At 38.8% G+C, this 19,051-nt stretch overlaps 1 protein-coding gene across 1 annotated transcript in view; it reads left to right on the top strand.

The window, feature by feature from the left end:
• Positions 1-19,051, top strand: part of pcloa (piccolo presynaptic cytomatrix protein a) — a 65,722-nt gene extending 46,671 nt beyond the window's left edge. The window contains exons 14-27 of the mRNA XM_053509084.1: positions 641-840; positions 940-990; positions 1,101-1,231; positions 2,742-2,768; positions 3,128-3,221; positions 6,089-6,160; positions 6,275-6,506; positions 7,365-7,553; positions 8,848-9,009; positions 11,747-11,888; positions 12,118-12,173; positions 14,426-14,560; positions 15,725-15,870; positions 17,070-19,051. Coding sequence (XP_053365059.1) covers positions 641-840; positions 940-990; positions 1,101-1,231; positions 2,742-2,768; positions 3,128-3,221; positions 6,089-6,160; positions 6,275-6,506; positions 7,365-7,553; positions 8,848-9,009; positions 11,747-11,888; positions 12,118-12,173; positions 14,426-14,560; positions 15,725-15,870; positions 17,070-17,213 — 1,781 coding nt within the window. The 3' untranslated portion in view covers positions 17,214-19,051. The remainder of the gene's footprint in view (positions 1-640; positions 841-939; positions 991-1,100; positions 1,232-2,741; positions 2,769-3,127; positions 3,222-6,088; positions 6,161-6,274; positions 6,507-7,364; positions 7,554-8,847; positions 9,010-11,746; positions 11,889-12,117; positions 12,174-14,425; positions 14,561-15,724; positions 15,871-17,069) is intronic.

Below are 19,051 nucleotides of genomic sequence, written 5' to 3'. Positions count from 1 at the left end.
CATCTCTGCAGCAATCCACCAATCAGGCCTATATGGAGGAGTGGCCAGACAGCAGCCCGCCTACCATATGGGCCTGATTGGTGGATTGCTGCAGAGATGTTGTCCTTCTGGAAGGAATTTATAATCGATATTAATGCAGGGGGAAAAAAACCATCTTTATATACTTCTATTATACAGTATGTTACTGCCAGTTTTTTTTTGTTTGTTTTTTGTTATTTACATATTTTCAGGACAAGAAAATGTGAAAGATTTCTTGCTCAAATATCCATTATACTTGATTTGTAACAACAGACATTGTCACAACACTTAGATCCATAATGTGAGGACAGAATTAAGTTAAAACTCTTGAGATGACATGAGGAAAGAAACCTTTAGAGCACTCTAAGGGAATGCATTCTTTTTCTGGGTGATATAAAATAGTGGAATTAAACTATAAATCTTTATAGTATACGGGTGTAGGAGAGTATTAAATGTTACGTATGGGCAGGGGAGACTTGGGTAGAAACTGTTTTTGGGTCATCAGTTCCGAATCAGTTCCTTAGAAAACAATGGACATGTACAATATGTACCGTATATATGATTTATTTATTTATTTATTTATTTATTTATTTTTACTGAGCTCTGTCCATGCTCTGTGTAGAACGGCCGCCACGCTCTCCAGGTGTTGACCCCAAGCAACTAGCTGCAGAGCTGCAAAAGGTGTCTCAGCAGCAGGCGCCGAGCTCTACAGCCTCCTCTCTGACCGCTCTGGACAAATCCTCGGCTTCAGGAGCTTCCAGTTCTGTGCCAAGCCCCGGGCAGCCAGCGTCACCTTCTGTTAGCAAGAAACGCCACAGCAAGGTGCTTATACACACACACAGTCAGGCATGTACAGTCTGCTTAAATAAACGCTAAAAGCGAAGGAAAATGTTACACAACTACTTTATATCTTTTGACCAGAGCTCAGATGCTGCAAAGACCCCGTCTCACCCGATCACAGGAGAGATCCAGGTGAAGCTTTGATTGTAGTATTATCCTATTCATTTGCTTCTTTGATTTTAAACCCTGTGTCCAGATTGTACTGTGCTTTGTCCCACATCTGATCTGATCTGCTTTTGTAGCTTCAAATCAATTATGACAAGCAGCTGGGAAACCTCATCGTTCACGTTCTCCAAGCGCGGAACCTGGCACCGCGGGACAACAACGGCTACTCCGACCCCTTCGTTAAAGTCTACCTGCTGCCTGGGAGAGGGTAAGTTAAAGTGTAAAGACTATTTGTTTCACAGCATTAAAGGGTTCAGAAATGATTTGCTGTGTAAAGGTTAAATGTGCATAAAGGTTTGAGCTCGTATTGTTTAGTGCGTCGTACTATGGCTTTAAATCATAAGACTGAGGTGTTTTACAGATTGCTGTACAATCTATGGTTTCAAAATATTCAAAATGACCTGAGGGAACAACAAGACAACAAAACAAAGCAAGCCAAAAAATAAAAAATAAATAAAACATTTATTGTGTATCAGCAGTGTCAGCATTTGGGTTATGGAGGGGTGAATATAACAAACAGGAGAGGTGAGTTCAATAGCTATTCAGAGACTGATAAGAATTATAATGAAAATGGTGATACTTTAGTTTACCTGCCTGTTATACTATAACTTACATCCACAAACGGGTTCATCTGTACGCGTTTATTAATTAAATTTTTACAGTAATATAGCATTTGCTGCATATTTATTTCTCTTCCTAACTTCCAGGATTTTTTTCTTAATTGACTGTTTATGTATCTGCTATGACTTAAAATAAGAATAGAAACTTGTTTTGTAAACATTCTAAAACATTAAATACAACAAGAATAGATAAATTGTAAAAATAAATTAATAAATTAATAAAAATAATAAATCACATATAATGAATTTTTTATAAATAACAAAATTTAATTGTTAACCAATTCAGGGTCAGGGTTACATCCTCTTTATTGTTGATTTTTTTTTCTATACCGGCACGTCCCATAATGTTTTACCCCTTACTTAATACTTACATATAAAGTATATTATTTAAAATCAGTTTTTTAATGTCTAAATTAGTTTTAATTATTTTTTCATTTTCCTCAGTTTAATATAAAAATTGTTTACACTTAAAACTATAAAAAAAAAAACTGCGCTTAACAGCTAATGGGATTCTTGTATACAATTACAATTAGCACTAAATCAGCAAAAGAACGTTAAAAAAGCCTAGTACATTATGATGTAATCAATGTGCGTGTGTATATTTATGTGTGTGTGTGTGTGAGAGAGAGTGAGAGAGAGAGAGAGAGAGAGAACTATTATAGAAAAATCAATATGTCTGTTTGTTTTATATGTAACTTGAGAATTCCTCTGTCCTCAGTGATTGTGTAGTTGTGCGTCTGGTATTGTGTTGTATGCTTGTGTTAGGCCTATTACCAGCTATCACAGCCCTACCTGTACTGAGCCTGCAGACTACAGCAATGCTATTGCTATGCTCCACTTGGGCATGAACGCATGGGCTCCTGCATAAGCATCAGTGCACCAACACACACACTTATACACACTTACACACATGCATTCAATTTCAGAAATGTAACTGCAGTAGTTGCATGGACCATGCTAGCTATAGTGTTTCGCTCATTTATTTTCTCTGCTTTTCTTTCTGGCTTATACAAACACACACACACACACACATTGTCACACAGCAACACACGCCTTATGGATTGTTGTCTGTTTCTGCTGCATGCTGGATCCCTACAGTCAGGTCATGGTTGTGCAGAATGCCAGGTATGTTTTTCCGTCCTACAGTACCATCAGATTTCTTTCTCAGTTTCATAGCACTATAGATACAGCACATCTGAATGGCTCAATAAAGTGTCTTTGGTTTGTTTTTTAGCCTTAAGTTGCTTTCTTTATTATACGTGTTCATTGCTTTTAAAGGTCACTAGACTTCTGCTGTTTTTCATACTTCATAAATGTCATTATAAAAGTATAGGTCGCTGTAGGCCTATTCTGTGCCTTGGGCCATGTGCAACTCATTGTCCAGTGATGTGAGGTGTTACACTCCAGAAGTAAATGTACATGGCTGTTTTGGTAGTCGATTTGTACCCTGGAGTGACCCCTTGTGGTGTGTAATCTGATTGCAGCGCCGAGAGCAAAAGAAGATCCAAACATGTCCAGAAGAGCTTGAACCCTGAGTGGAATCAAACTGTCATCTACAAGAACATCCATCTGGAACAGGTGAACCATCCACTGTCTTGAAATTCTCAGAAAAAAAACCCTGTATACAGTCCTAGCTTAATTTTTTTTTATGTGTTTATCAATGTGCACATTATCAATGTATTTCTAAAATTATATTGCATTAATAATACATTGCTGTATTTAATATTAATGTTTATCATAAGGAGACATTTATTTATTATTCATGAAATAAGTTTCCAGTGTCAGTGCTTTGAAGTAGTCAGTAGGATTCGTGTCACAGAACAGACGAGTTCACATTTTCTGTTTTACTTTAAAATGACAAGCTGAGGTGCGGGACCAGTTGTTTATGGCTGTTAGAAACAAAGTGACAAAGTCCTACACTGTTATAAACCATTAAATGGATTTTTTTTAAAAAGCATAACATTTCTTTAATTAATAAATTACAATTACAATTTTCCCATCAGTATGGCTATGATATCTATGACCGATATCACAGCCGAGCTGATATTCAGTACAACAGCACAACTTTGGGTGATATTGCTTTTATACAGATTATGATTTGTTTCTTTATGTTATAAGTTATTTTGCTTCTCTAAAACATATCCTTTCTCGACTGGGAGAACTAACTAAACACATCTGGCGTAGCTGGAAACCGATAGAGTTAGTGACCGACATTTAGTGTAATAACGGAATAAGGTAGTTTTAGCTTCTTAAATTCAGTCCTAAGAAATTGACGAGAATTTATGAGATATTTCCACTAATTCCTCTTTAGAATATCATCTAACTTCACAGGTTTCATGGTTGAATCGCAAATAGCTTAAAATAAAATAAAAAAAAAGTGTATTGTTCAACCCACTACGCAGTGCCCTTGATCATCTAAGACATGGAGTGATACATACTGTATGGTTAAATATCACAGTGCTGTTATGCTCTATATCATCACTAGTACAATGTCTCTCGTCCAATCGGATTACTCAGTCGAAACTAACTGTTGTTAAATGTGTGTTATTCCTTATGTATTGCAAGCTCCATATTAATCAGTAGTGCAGTAAAATACTGTACCAGACTGCATTATTATGCATTACAGCATTAGTGAACTTGCATTGTAACTATTATATACTGTATGTTCCATTAATGCTGAAGTCCAGGGTTTGTTTGCATAACATGATAATAAATGATGTTAACTATGTAATCCATTGTAACAGCAATACGTCCACTCCTTCCTCCTACCATTTAAGCCTAATAATGTGAAATGTGAGCGTGTCCTTTATATATTTATTGTATAATAAGCTTTAGAGTTTGAAAATGTAACGAGGCAGAACGATTTAATCTAAGGTATCTCCTCAATGAATTTGAAAGGGGAAAAAAGGCCCAAGGCACTAAAACCGACTTTAAAACTGAGGCAGTCACATTATGTGAGCTTTCAAAAAATCTGTAGCCCACCACGATAGTGAGGTCTCAATTAGAAGAGAGCTCTTCAGAGAGAATCGCAGGCTTTGGTGTGAACAGGGACCAGACTCCAGGCTCCCAGAAGTGCTTTAGCTTAATTAAGCCAAAAAAGCTCTTTTCAGTCTCCTTAGCTTTTGGAGGCAAGTAATGACAGCCCTGACTGATTTAGTGCTGCTGGATTGCTGAGGCGAGGCAAAGAGGTATTAATTGAGAGAGAACAGAAGGAAGGGAAGTGTGTAGAACTGACTTTTGCAACAAAACCATCTGGATTTTTCACCTTTTATTGCTAGTCGTTTGGATCATTTTTTATATGTTTTATATAGTTATTATATATTTATTGACAGGGTGTCAGGATGATACTAAAGGTGTGCATCAGGATTGTGATGCAACAAATGGGTCAATAGTAATTTATTTCCTTTTTTATATATTTTTTAATGAGGGTGTGAGTGCGCAGGCAGTTGGACATGAACCTCTTTCATCAGAGAAATAATTATAAAATATTTTTCATTAATATACGTTTAGAGTGTTCATTCATTTCTCTTTAGTAACTGGATCATGGGGCTTTCAATGGGCTATTTATATTTCTAATGGAGACCAATTTTAGGCCACGTTCACATCACCAGCCTGAATAGTGACTCTATTTTTTACCCTAAAAATCTGATGTTTTTCAGATTAAATCTCAATCACTTTCATATATGGTCCCAGATTGGATACATAGTCATGTGACTTGAAAGAGAACGATCAGATCGGAAGTCATGTGACTTTTTTGCCTTTGTGCATGCGCAGAGCACTGACTCCATCAGTCAGCACCGGTAGCATGGGGATTTCATAGCACTGCTAGCAATAAGTGCTATAACTGCTAAATATAGCTCGGTCCTCAACAAATACAGTTGCTTGCCGTCCTCCAGAGAAAATCCCAGGCACATTTTTATTTTTTGCTATGTACAATAGCATGCCTGCTTGAAATAAATAAGCGACCACACAAATGTGATGTGTTTTGACCCACACAGTGCCAGCAAAGACGTACCCATGTATGCATGCATGCCCTCTCAGACCACAGATCCATCCACATTAGAGTCAGATAAAAAAAACTCTCATGACATACCAAATCCAATCTGACCAAAAAAATCTGAATTATGATAATAATGTGAACGTAGACTTGTAGCTGAGGTTGAGGAACTGACAGAACTCACAGACCGTGCTGACTTTGTTGGCATTCCTACCTCTGACTGTTTGTTTCAGGGCCTACAAGGCATAATGGATAGAGGATCTGGTTTAGTCCACAGCCATGCTGAGTTTAAATTCAGCCACATATACAGACTAAACAGACACCATATGGTGGTGTTGTATTACACCTCTGCATGTATTAAACTTTTAAACATATTTACCCTAATAAGATAAAGCTGTTCAGTAGATAAAGGTGATGTTCTCTGTTCTATGTGTATGTATGTATTTAGCTGAGGAAGAAGACATTAGAGGTCAGTGTATGGGACTATGACAAGAGCTCATCCAATGACTTCCTGGGAGAGGTGGGAAATCAACCATTTTATTGTATATATACACACACATACATACACACGCACACGTATAGACACAATGCCAACCCCAGCACCATGTAACCAGGTTGTGTTTACATGCTCTAGGTGCTGATAGACCTGTCCAACACTGCTCAGCTGGATAACATGCCACGCTGGCTTCCGCTTAAGGAGCAGTGTGAAGGGGAGCACCACCGGCGCTCACACTCAGGTCAGGGACGCTCGCCCAAAGTGTCCAGCGGACACTCACCCAAAACATCTGGGCACAGCAATCAGGACTCACCTAAATCCTCTGTCATCAAGAGTCGCAGCCATGGCATCTTCCCTGATCCTGCCAAGGGTAATTTCTGCACAGTATTCATTTTTAACCCTGGATTCCTTTAATGTTCCTCTTCATCCTTCCCACTTGAAGAGAGACTTGAACTTTCTATTTTACTGTCCTTGCTATTCTCCTGTCCCTGTCCTCTGTCCCGCCATTCCTCTTTCAATGTGTGTCCAGCCTATATGACTCATTCGTCATAGCTTTGGCTCCATACTCTTTTCATATGCACAGTAAATCCACAGTGCTGAAATAAAGACGGACGCAGTGACTTTATAAGACAATATGAACACTAATGCAAAGGGCGTGGACCTTTTCTAATTTTCTAAAGAAACTAACTGGCGCCTGTCCTGATTAACGTGCTTATTAAATAAAATGACGCCTTTAGAACAGGGACTCTTCCAAATAATCCAAGTCTAAGATTTAACTGCTCGTGCTTTTATTCTTAGAACAAAGAAAAACACACATCTGAATGAAGATTTTTACTGATGGATTATTATTTTAATGAAAAATCGCTGATCCCACAGTTACCAACCTGTAGTGTTTAAATACGTCTACGTGCACGTGAGCACTGTGGGGTAAATTCAACATTGTGGATTTCACTGTGCATGCGTATAGCTCATAATACCACTACACTCTCTACAGGCTCTCCTTCTTAGTCTTCCCATACACAGTGAGACCGGGTTTGGCCAAAGAAATAAACGCTACTAATGTAACTGAACTTTAAAGCATCACGTTAACGTTAAATAAAATGAAACTTCGATAAACAGTATTAAATAAATAACATGATAAATTGTAGCTCAAACTCAGCAATTCTTCAGGCGAATGGAGGAAAGCAGAAAACAGGAAGTTCAGCATCGTATATTCTGGTTGTTTTAGACACACAGGTTCCCACTATTGAGAAATCTCACAGTAGCCCCAGCACGTCGAAGCCGTCTCCCTCCGAGGGCCAAGCCCGCTCCCATGGAACCCCGCGCGCTCACGGCAAAAGTGGCGCATCCCGGGCACACCCTGACGACACCATGGCAACAGCTGACGCTGCCAGCGAACAGCATCGCCTCCAACCAAGTAAACGACGCAAATAAAGCCCCCACAGCATGGCTGCCTTCACACTCATCTGCTCTTCCTTCTGTTCCTTTTGTTTTTAGTTTTTTTTTTTGCTGCCCGCTCTTTTTTTTTTAATATATGTATATACATATTATTTTGGGATTCTCTCTCTCCCTTGTTCTGGTCCCCATGTGGTCACAGTCTGTTCACCTCACCGCTTCCTCTCTTATATGTTCTTGCCCTGTGTGTTGGAGACACAGCTCTACTCTGCACACATACACACTTGCACTAAAGCCAGTTCACTTAATGAATACCTGTTTAAAGCTTTGGTGCTCCTTTATTTTTTTTTTTACATCATTTCCACAAAAATAACATATCATCAACCTGATAAGCAATGGTGTATCTTAACTTTAGTCTTAACTAGGAGTAAAATAAATAATGTGTCCATTAAAGCTGAAGCACAAAATTAAATAACAAATACATAAAAAAAAAAAAAAACATTTTAATTTTATTAGAAATAAATCAATCAATAATAACACTAAGGCACATCAATGCTCGCTAGTTAGCAAATGCAACAAGCTGCAGGTTTCGAACTACCTCGTCTTCCGACTGTCAATCACTTCCAGACTATCTGACCCAGTTTGTCGAGTCCCCTGACTCCTGGTAAGCATTTTGGGGCATAATCATTTGCCTGCATGAGCAGAGCTGATTGCTGCAGTAACTAAGATGCAAAAATAGCTGGGTTCAGCCCTATTATTATCCAGTTAGGTTTAGCCAGAGATGCAATGGGACCCTCCTCGCCAGCAATAAGGGAGTTTTCTTTGCTGCCAGCTGCTCCCAGACTTCCGCTGACTCCTCCATTTTCCAGTCCTTTCCTTTTCATTGTCCCAACTGGTCATGTCCCAATTGACCCAGCTTTTACTGCTGTTCTTTGCACCGACAAGCCGGCTGTGCATGTGGCCTCTGCTCCGCAACCACCCTTCCTATCTTCTCTATCCGCCTCCTACGCTCCCTATAACTACTGCCGGCCCACGATGCACCTCAGTGGACGCGCTACGCCCCCTACCTGCCACCTCAGCAAGGGACGGCACACACTGTGGCTGCATGTGACTTTTTAAAGTACAGTAAAAAGCTAGTGGTTTCAATGTTGTACAGAGTTTATACTCTGAGTCTCCATCTCGTTGCCCTTTTCCTAACTTCCCTTGAATCCCTTCCTCGTCCCTTTTCCTCCAATATTTTGGGTTTCTTTTCTTTTTTTCTTTTTTCTTTCTTTTTTGTTTTTTTCTACGTGACCTCACCCCTCAACCTTACCCAGTCCAAACTGGCAGCCTCTCCCTGAGGCAACACAGGCACAGCGTAGCAGGTGTGCTCACCATACAGAGAGCCCTGTCCAACACAACGGGCAATGAGATCACTGAAGGCCGTCACCCGACCCTCCGCAAAGCCATGTCTGAAGAAAGGCCTCAGCCGGATAGAGGTGAGAGAGAGAGAACGAGAAAGAGGATGCTGGGTTACTAACGCACATCTACAGAGAGATGAAGAGAGCTAGACACTCCACAGATAATTCATGCAACAAGTCTCGGCCTTCTTCTACATTCCATCAACACGCCTCACTGAAACCAGATGAATAAAATTGCACTAGCTGGGTCACATGACCCAGCAGCTCCGCTTACTATATGGGTCATTTTTATTCATCCCTGGTGTTAGCGAAGCACTTGGAGCCGGTGTTGAGGAGTATGCTTAGAGAAGGCTGTGTGCATGAATTATGTGTCAAGACCGAAATCATGCATTTCACTCCACACCATCACTCATCACTCAACAGCAAGGCACAACAGCTCTGTAAACGTAATAAGGAAATTAAAATTCACATTTTCCCCCAAACAAGATGAACAACAATTAACAACAATTTAAATAGATTAAACACATCACGCCAGAATTAGCCTAACGTGATTATATAGGATACACACAAGTAGCTAATACACTTACTAATGAATGATTTCTTCTGTGTGTAAATGTTTCTGCTGCTGTTCTGTGCAGTCTGCTTTGTATATATGTGTTCTTCAGAGTTTTATGTCAGTAGATGATGACTTAAATGTCGCTTACACGTGGTCTGTAGTGCGTTATGAATGTGTGTATGTACACCACTGCTAAAGTATTTTGTCATATGGATAAATACTCTGCTGTAGGTGTTAAATCATTTTCTGTAACCGAAGCTCTGACAGTAGTGCAATTAATGCACTCTAATGTGTTCTATGTTTTTTTAGATTTAGTTGACTTACTATGTACAGGGGAGAGAAGGAAAGAAAGAAGCTAGATGTGTAAACACTGTTCAAGTGTAAAATTTCTTATTCAATATTCAATGATATACTCTAAAAAAACCAATAATTACTTGTAAACGATTACCCAGATTAAAAAAAGTATTTTCGATATTCAACTAATTAGATTAAGGGAGCACGGTGGTGTGGTGGTTAGCACTGTTGCCTTGAACCTCCAGGGGCTTGGTTCGAGTCCCGCTTCGGGTCCGTTTGCATGTTCTCCCCGTGCTTGGTGGGTTTCCCATGAAAACTCCGGTTTCCTCCCACAGTCCGAAGACATGCAGATTAGGATATTCTCAAATTGCCCATAGTCCGGGAATGTGAGTGTAGACGTACAGTATGTGTGTTTTCCCTGCGATGGATTGGCACCATGTCCTGGGTGTGTCCCAGTCTCCTGAAACCCTGTATACAAGACAGAGCGGTATAGAAGTTAAAATGAGACTAATTAGTTTATGTATTTGTGCCATTAAATACAAAAAATATATTTTAATATACAGTTGGGTCCATAAGTATTTGGACAAAGACTTTTCACAATTTTTGTATCTTTGCTTCTGTACACAAACACCATAGATTGAAATGAAGCAATCAAGACGTGACATTCAGTTTCAGGTTCTTAACAAAGATATTTAACCTTTATATGAATAATGTGAAGAGAAGAGTGTGAGGGAGCAAAGAAAGGGCTCATGTTCTAAAACATAGCACTTAATCTCTTAAACATGATGTTGGCGCTGTTGGCATAAGCATGTACTGTATGGCTTTCAGTAGAACTGGGTCACTGGTGTTTAACCTGGTGTTTAATCAATGATGTGACTGCTGATAGAAGTAGCAGGATGAATTTGGAAGTGAATAGAGCTATACTTTACATTTTAGCAGTAGTGTACTTCACACGTGTTTGTGTGTGCACATGTCTGTGGCTGTTAGGTTGCTCAATCTGCATGTACTACAGTATACTGTACTATACAGTACTGGGCAAATGTCTTTATTTAATATCAATTTTAAATATTTAATGTTATTACTTCCTAAATTCACAAGCAGTAGTTTGCCAAAGTATTAAATGTTACTGTGAACTTAAAAACTAAATTAGGGTCTACCTAATATACAAGGGGTGTTTAAGTCAAACCAGGCCTTTTGGTTTGAATACAGTCATAAGACTACCTTTATTTTTCTATATAATACCCAGCTACTTTAATGCACTTATCGCCGTGTTTAAAGTAACTTGTACTTAAAACGCCGGCCTCCCAGGAACTCCTTTAATGGCCCAAACATGTGTAAACGGCTTGGAGCGTGGTCAGGACTTCATGGGGGAATGTGGAAATAACCCCCAGCCAAGTTCCTGTCATTTGCAAGTGGTGTTGGTCAATGATTGTGTGTACAGTTCCCACAGACAGATGCGTCTCTTCCGCTAGTCGGTACAAGTTATCTGTCGATTTTCAAAGATCAGGCGATTCACTCGCTGAATGTTCACAGAAATGACTGTAGTGGGCTCTGAGCCACCTCAGCCGTGATCGTCATTCACAGACGTACGGCCTTCACCATTCAAATGTTATACTGCAGCTAAAAGTCTCATCACCCCACTGTGCATGAATTCATCAAGGTTTTCGCATTAATTCAAAATAAATTTCATCACTAGTCCCAGTTTGACTTGAACCACCCTCGTAATAATAATTTGTGCAGTTGTTACTCTTTACTGCTCTTTATTTAGCCGCTTTTCCTTCATTCATGATCTTTGCGCAGTACTGTAGATGTCAGGAGCATGTGTGGAGAAGCTTACAGACCATGCTTATTTTCTGTTCTGTACCTGTTTTAACATCGTTCTTGTTGGGTAATGAAGTCTTTAGGCCAGAGGTAGTTCTCTATTCTACAAGACAGGATAATAGATTAACTCACATTTCGAAACAGCGTCCCGCAGCCATAGATCTGCTGATGCTCCTGTTACTGCAGCTTCATTGGACAGCGGTTTGAGTGGCAGTGCCTTCAGCCTATTGGAAGAGGAAACGGAGACTAACGGAGTGGACAGCGCTATCTTCCAGGTTCCAAGATTGTACGTTTTCAGTTTTCTTTTTTTTTATGCTATTCTAATTTCAAACAGTAGTGCATAGAATATACTGCAGTAATGTACAAAACATGAATATGTGTACTGTGATGGACGAGATGTACTGTTTGTGTTTAAAACGTGATCATATAAATATTAAGAGGTTATTGTTTTAATCCAATTCTTCTGATTTAATTTTTGTATCAAAATAATTTTCATTCTTGTATTTTTTTCATAGCGGAAAGATTCCAAATGGCACTGATGTTGTAAAGTCAATACATGGAGACGGAGAGGGTAAGCGCATGTGTATTTGTAGGTTTGTGTGTGTTAAAACACAAACAAATTCTTTTTAAACTTATTATAAATTACAGCAGCAGCACGGTGGCTTAATGCTTGGCCCTGTCGCCTTGTGCAGTACCTCCAGGTTTGATTCCCACTTTGAGTCTTGTTCTTATGTCTTATGTTCTTATCTTTTCTTGTCTATTTTTCCTGTTAATACTCATTGACCCTCTTATTCTGTTCGAGATAGATGTGACACATTTTAAGATAAAATATTTCATGAATATTATCCAGTTTATTTTATTTGGTCGAGGCTTTAAAACTATTTGAACACAACACAAATAATGATCATTTTATTTGGTTTTGGATGTCCCTAGAACATATTTCAACAAATATTTAAAAAAGGAACATAAATTACAAATAACTCTTACTTAAGGTTTACACGTAATTCCAGCCCAAGAGCTATTAAGCAAATAGCGAGCTGGGGAACATATTTTTTTGGTTTCCATTATGTGCTATATAGACCAAGGCAACTTAGGACCCTGGTAACATGAGACATTGGGAACATCGAAACGACCCCACTCTCCAAAGGATCATGGAAGATGAATAAATGAATGGTTATGGATTCGGTGCTTAAATAAGGATAACCCAAGACATTGTATTATTATTTAATTCAATTAAGCTTATAGCAAACAGGCATGGAATGATTGATCTTATTATTTGAAAGCAGGTATTAAAAATTTAACTAAGACCCGTCTACTAAATCCAAACTGTATATGTTTACTTGGATCCTCTATGTACACCCACATATCCACGACCTGTACATTAAATAAAACTGAGTGTGAACAAGAGGTAGGTGGGTTGTGTGGGTGTAAACATGCAGACACACTGTCTATTTTCATCAGAACATTGATGACATTTGAGGTGCTGAATTATTCAAGCATTTTCACACAATGCAACCATGGTGTCGATTCTATTCAGGCTAAAACAAACAGACGCAAAGATAGCATGTGTACTCTGTGGCCCTTTTATCAGGTACAACTCCCTTCTAGGTCTACGATTTATTGACTGTAACCCATCTGTTGCCACACACCATTTATCAGCCGTGCTAGTGAAAAGCAGCCACCACTAAGCTAAGATGCGACTGTTATTATCTTAGATCATTTTCGGCTCAGCAGTGACATTGATACCGGAGTGTGTGTTCTGCTGGTGGGTGCAACTGTGTTGCTGGGGATTTAAAACATTGTGTAAATTATGTAACCATGTATAAGAGCACTGTGCTCTGACCCGGCTTAGTGATATAGGCAATGTTACAATGCAATAGGCAATGCAAAGGTGGCTATTATATATATATATATATATATATTATTATTTTTTTTTATTTTATTTTTTTTTTTATTTATTTATTAACATTAATTGGCATTAGGCAAATGGTGGTGGCACAGTGGCTTAGTAAATAGTACTGTCACCTTGCACCTCCAGGTTCCGGGTATGGTTCCCGGCTCCGTGTCTGTGTGCATGGAGTTTGCATGTTCTCCCGTGCTTGGTGGCTTTCCTCCGTTTGCTCATAGTGTTTGAATGAGTGTGTGTATGTGTGTGTCCGCCCTACGATGGACTGGCACCCCCCATCCATGGTGCACCCGCCTCATGCTCTAAGTCTTCCAGGATAGGCTCCAGGCCCCCCACGACCCTGTATACAGGATAAAGCAGTATAGCAGTATAGGGTGTGTGTGTGAGTGAGTTCTACTGGCAAATAATTTTGTCTCTTTACAATACAAAATTTCCAAAAACTAGTAAAATTATCTGCCAGTAGAACAAGAAGAACAGTAGCACATTTTTCACTTGCAATTTTAGTAATGTTTGCCCCGAAATAAGCTTAATAATCTTATTTATTGTAATATTTGATGGGTTTAATTTTATTTTAAAAGATTATAAATAGGTTTGACTTAGATTCAAGTATATTTCACTTCTTAAGATGTTAAGATTTTTTGCTGTGACAGATATATTCATTTTACCCCTACTGTCCATTTGGTTAGAGGTTTTAATTGGTAGATTATCTCGTGACTTAGCTGTGATACAATAACTCATAAATAAATAAAATAAATGAATAAAAATAGCTCATAAATAATAGCTTTTAAGACTTTGTATCCCTTTTTTCATACCAGAGCACGTACACACATTCACTATTGTTTTCATGTACAGTACGTGTACAGTATAATGATATTGTGTGTGTGTGTGTGTGTGTGTGTGTGTGTGTGTGTGTTTAGGTAAAACCCAGGTCATGGGGGAGATAAAGATCGCTCTGAAGAAGGAGATGAAGACAGAGGGAGAGAACCTAGTACTGGAAATCCTTCAGTGCAGAAACATCACGTACAAATTTAAGACTCCTGACCACCTGCCAGGTATCGTGATTATTGTGATTAACAGTGGGCAGATTGTTAAACGTATGTTATTGCAGCACTTCATTTTCACACCAATCATTGTAGAGAAAATGAAGTTTTCTATTTCAGGTTTTGCACAAGTTAAAAATATACAGTACACATAACCAGTCGAAAGTTTGGACTCACCTTCTAATTAAATGCCCCGTTTAGTGATTTATTTTCTACATTCTACAACAACACAGTTTTGTTTTTTTTCCTACACTATAAAACAACACATACAGTGATGTGAAAAGTATTTGTCTCTTACTCACTCACTCATTGTCTATACCGCTTTATCCCGTATACAGGGTCGCCGTGGGTGGCCTGTTTTTTTTACACATTGCATATATTTTAAAGAACTACATTTCGGACTTAAATCCGAAAACCTTCCAATGTGCCGCAATTAAAACAACTGTGCATAGAAGAGTCGGCCAAAGTTCCTCCACAACGATGTGAAAGTCTCATTGCCAGGTACCTAACACTTGATTGCAGTTGTTGCTGCCAAGGGTTGCACAAGCAGTTATTAGGTTTAGGAGGCAGTTACTTTTTCATATACATCCAGGTAGGTTTGGAAGGCTTTTTTTTTCTTAATAAATAAAATCAACATTTAAAAACTGCACTTTGTAATTACTTTTATCTGAATCATTTAAGTGTGACGAATTTGCAAAAAAAAACAGCATTATATGTCATTAGGTAATTAAGCAGCAACAACAACAACAGTAACAGTCAGTTGTTATTTTAAGACACAAAAGTCAGGTGTTCTGGAACAGTTCTTGCAAGAACAATATTGTCGAGTGCATTTACAAAACCCATCAAGCACCATGACAGAACTGGCTCTCATGAAGACCTTCTTACCTCTTACCAGAAATCACCAATTAATATCACCTGAGATTAGAGCCGGTATCAAGGCTTTAGAGCTGATATGTAGCAGACACATCTCAATATCAAGGAGATTATTCAATATTTTGATGCCTTTAGCGTTGTTTTACAATGTACTGTAGAAAGAAACAAAAATCAACGAAGACCATGGAATTCGAAAGTGTGTCCAAACTTTTGACTAGTAGTGTATTTAAAGTGTTGATTTATTTACAAAGTTCCGATTTTCCATCCATTCCTCATTCTCTCACTTATTGTGTTTTTGAACAGACATGTACGTGAAGCTCTATGTGGTAAACATAGCCACTCAGAAGAGGATCATCAAGAAGAAAACCCGCGTGTGCCGCCACGACCGCGAGCCATCCTTTAACGAAACCTTCCGTTTCTGCATGAACCCCACTGGACATTCCATTCAGGTGAAGTACTGTACACACTGAGTCAACAGCGTCCTCGCATTCATTAAGTGCAGGAGAGACGAGAACACTTTTAAGTGCCTAGATTGGCCGCGAGTCAGCAAATTAAGTTTCCACTCCAGGTACAGTACGTTGCTAAATTGAAGCACTTTAGGGGACCACAGGGGTTTTATTACGACCAGCTGCTCCCAGACTCATGTTATTCAGGTCAAAATGACCTAGTTGAAAGTATTACTCAGAATTTTATTTTGCACTATGGAAACGTGTTTCTTCAAATGATCCAAGGAGCAAAATCTGAAAGCTTATTTTTATTTCAGATGTTCATTAATATGAAACAATGGGATTTTTTTTATCCTTTATTCTATGGTTCTATTTCGTCAATATTTACAAAAATCAATTTCAGCTTTAATAAACCTTTGGTAATGTTTTAAATTACTTGGTTGACTAATATACATTATATATTGTTATGGATTTTTTGCATCAAAGTATAGATTCCTCTCCTGATGCAGTAGTCTTGTTTATATAACCTTATCTCTTCAATAAGGTCAGTTAAGGGAATTTTAATGTTAAGCATTGCTATCTAATATCCTGACGTCTCTAATTTCACATGCACACAACCTCACACACATATCCAGAATGACTTCTAAGCATGTGAAGAGCTCTAGTTTGTCGTTTCCATAAATATTCTTGATAATTATTACAATTAAGGATAATTTAAAGGGTGGCACATGGGCATAGTGGTTAGCATTGCAGCCTCGCACCTCCAGGGTTCAAAGCTCATGCTTGGTGGGTTTTTTCCAAGGACTCTGATTTCCTTCCACATTCGTAAGACATAAAGATTAGGCTGTGAATGTGCCCTGTGATGGATTGGCATGCCGTCCAGGGTATATCCCATCCCATATCCCTAGTGCCCTGAATCCCCTGGGATAACCTCCATGCCTCCCAGAAGAGGAAAAAACATATGGAGAGTGAATTGACTGACTCATTTCCTGCAAGGTGCATAGATTAATGGATTTACTGGTTGGTGCATTTGGGTGAAACATTTAAGTTAAGACGCAGATGACATCAGATTACAATGATTAGTCAATTGAAATGTGGTTCCAGGGGAATGCTGTATCTACCTGGCTATCGATCACTATAGCAATGAACAGAACACAAGGGTCTTATCGGTTGCCTTTCTCTGCCTTTTTTTCTACATACAGCTCTTCTTGGTATCAAATGGGGGCAAGTTTGTAAAGAAGACTCTGATCGGTGAGGCCTACGTGTGGCTGGACAAGGTGGACCTGCGGAAACGAGTGGTCAGCTGGCACAAGCTGCTAGCCACCACAGCTCAGATCCAATCCTAGAGAAAGCAGGATGAAGCACTGTAGTTTCACACACACACTCTCTCTCACACACACACACACACACACAAAGGGACACAGACTCACACAGGGTGAGGCAGAGACGTTAACCTACTACAAATCTCAATCCCATGTGTTTGAGAGATTACGTTAATCTGCACTGGTGTGAGGTGTGGAACAGCGAGCAGGAAGTGTCCTGCTTACGTAAGTGTTTCCTGCATTTACACTGACGCGCATGGCGTTAAAGGTTAGCCTTAAATAGAGAAAACTAGGATTAAAGGTTGTGTAAGTGTAGAGCTGATTTCCATACATCTGTACACACACACACATATACAAGCAAAATCTGCCACAAGGCTCACTCACCAGTGTGTGTGTGTGTGTGTGTGTGTGTGTGTGTTGTGCACATTTGTATCAAGATAAATTATCCTGGGCTACAAAAAAAAAAGGGATGATAATGAATATGTCACGTTCATTCTTCGCACATTGCATTTTTTGGACATCTCACTGCCAAGTTCAGGTTGTGGAGCGCCACACATAGAGAAAGTATGTATCAGTACACTTTAAGTATCACTCTCAGATGGATTTAATTTATGATTGTTTGCAGAAGGTAGATGAAAACTATTATCATATTATTTTTGTATGATAGATTTAGAGTCATTATTAGAAACCCATTCTCACTGTTCTTTCTCTCTCTCCTCTTCTCGCTCTCACTTTCTTTCTCAGATGTTATAATGTGTGGAAAGAAGAGATCATATTAGTGGATTTAAGCTATATTTTGAGATATTTTATAGATATAAATAGCTGAAATCTGATTTACGTGGTGTTGTGGAAATACATTTGGCTGGTATCTACTCATATTTGCTTGCGCGACACCAACGCCTTTGTGACATTCAGTTCGATCTAAATTCGATTGAGGTAGACCACCCTTTTAAAAATGAACAATTCTGTAAAATAAGGGGGGGGTTTGGTCTGGTTTTATGTCTGGATTATTATCTACCGGAGAAGAATTTTTTGCTTCACTTATGTCATAAACTTACACAGTGAATCAGACTCCTCTCGTTATTTCTAAAGGTGAATGTTGCCATAGCAGGCTAAAAAAAAGTTCAGGCAAAAATTGTGAAGTCCAGCATTATTCTCATAGACGTTTTTGCACTTTGTCTCTAGCATGTCTTGAATGTAATGTTCCATAGTGTAAGGTTATTTAGAGATGGCAGGTAGGCGATTTTCCCAGTCGTGTGTTGCCATGTCTATTCTTGTTACCCCCAGTTCCCTAAATTGTCACTTAATCAAAATTCCCAGACTAAATACAGTGAGCTATTTTAAAATATAATAAAAATGTATAGCTTAGGTACCGTGTTTAGGTTTGGCTGATGGGTGTGTGTGTGCGCGCATATATGTATATATATATATATATATAAATATATATACTAGTGCCATTTAATCAAACCAGGACTTTTGATTAAAAAAAAGGTTAGACCATCAAGGTAGAAAGTCTTCTCAGTATACGCCCAGGCACTCCTTCATTAGCCCAAACATGTGGAAATGGTTTGGAATGAGGTCAGAATTGTACTGGTGATGTGGAGCTATCGCCCATCCGAGTTCCTGTAATGTTCAAGTGGTGTTCGTCAATGATTGTGACATGTCTTTCTCATGTTACCCATCGATTTTTTTAAGGATCAGGTTCTCCACTCACTGAATGTTTACTAGAACTACTGCAGTGTGCTCCAAGCCACCTTAGCGAGATTGTCATTCACAAATTGACTTTCTCAACTTTCTCAAGAAGTTTCATTTCATCAAAAGTCCCAGTTTGACTTGAACACCCCAATTAAAATAAATAAATA

Source organism: Clarias gariepinus, chromosome 12 (genome assembly GCF_024256425.1).
Source record: "Clarias gariepinus isolate MV-2021 ecotype Netherlands chromosome 12, CGAR_prim_01v2, whole genome shotgun sequence".
In the NCBI taxonomy this organism is placed as follows: Eukaryota; Metazoa; Chordata; class Actinopteri; order Siluriformes; family Clariidae; genus Clarias; species Clarias gariepinus.
Note: the sequence above shows the minus strand (reverse complement) of the source record. Positions and strands in the feature narration are given on the sequence as shown.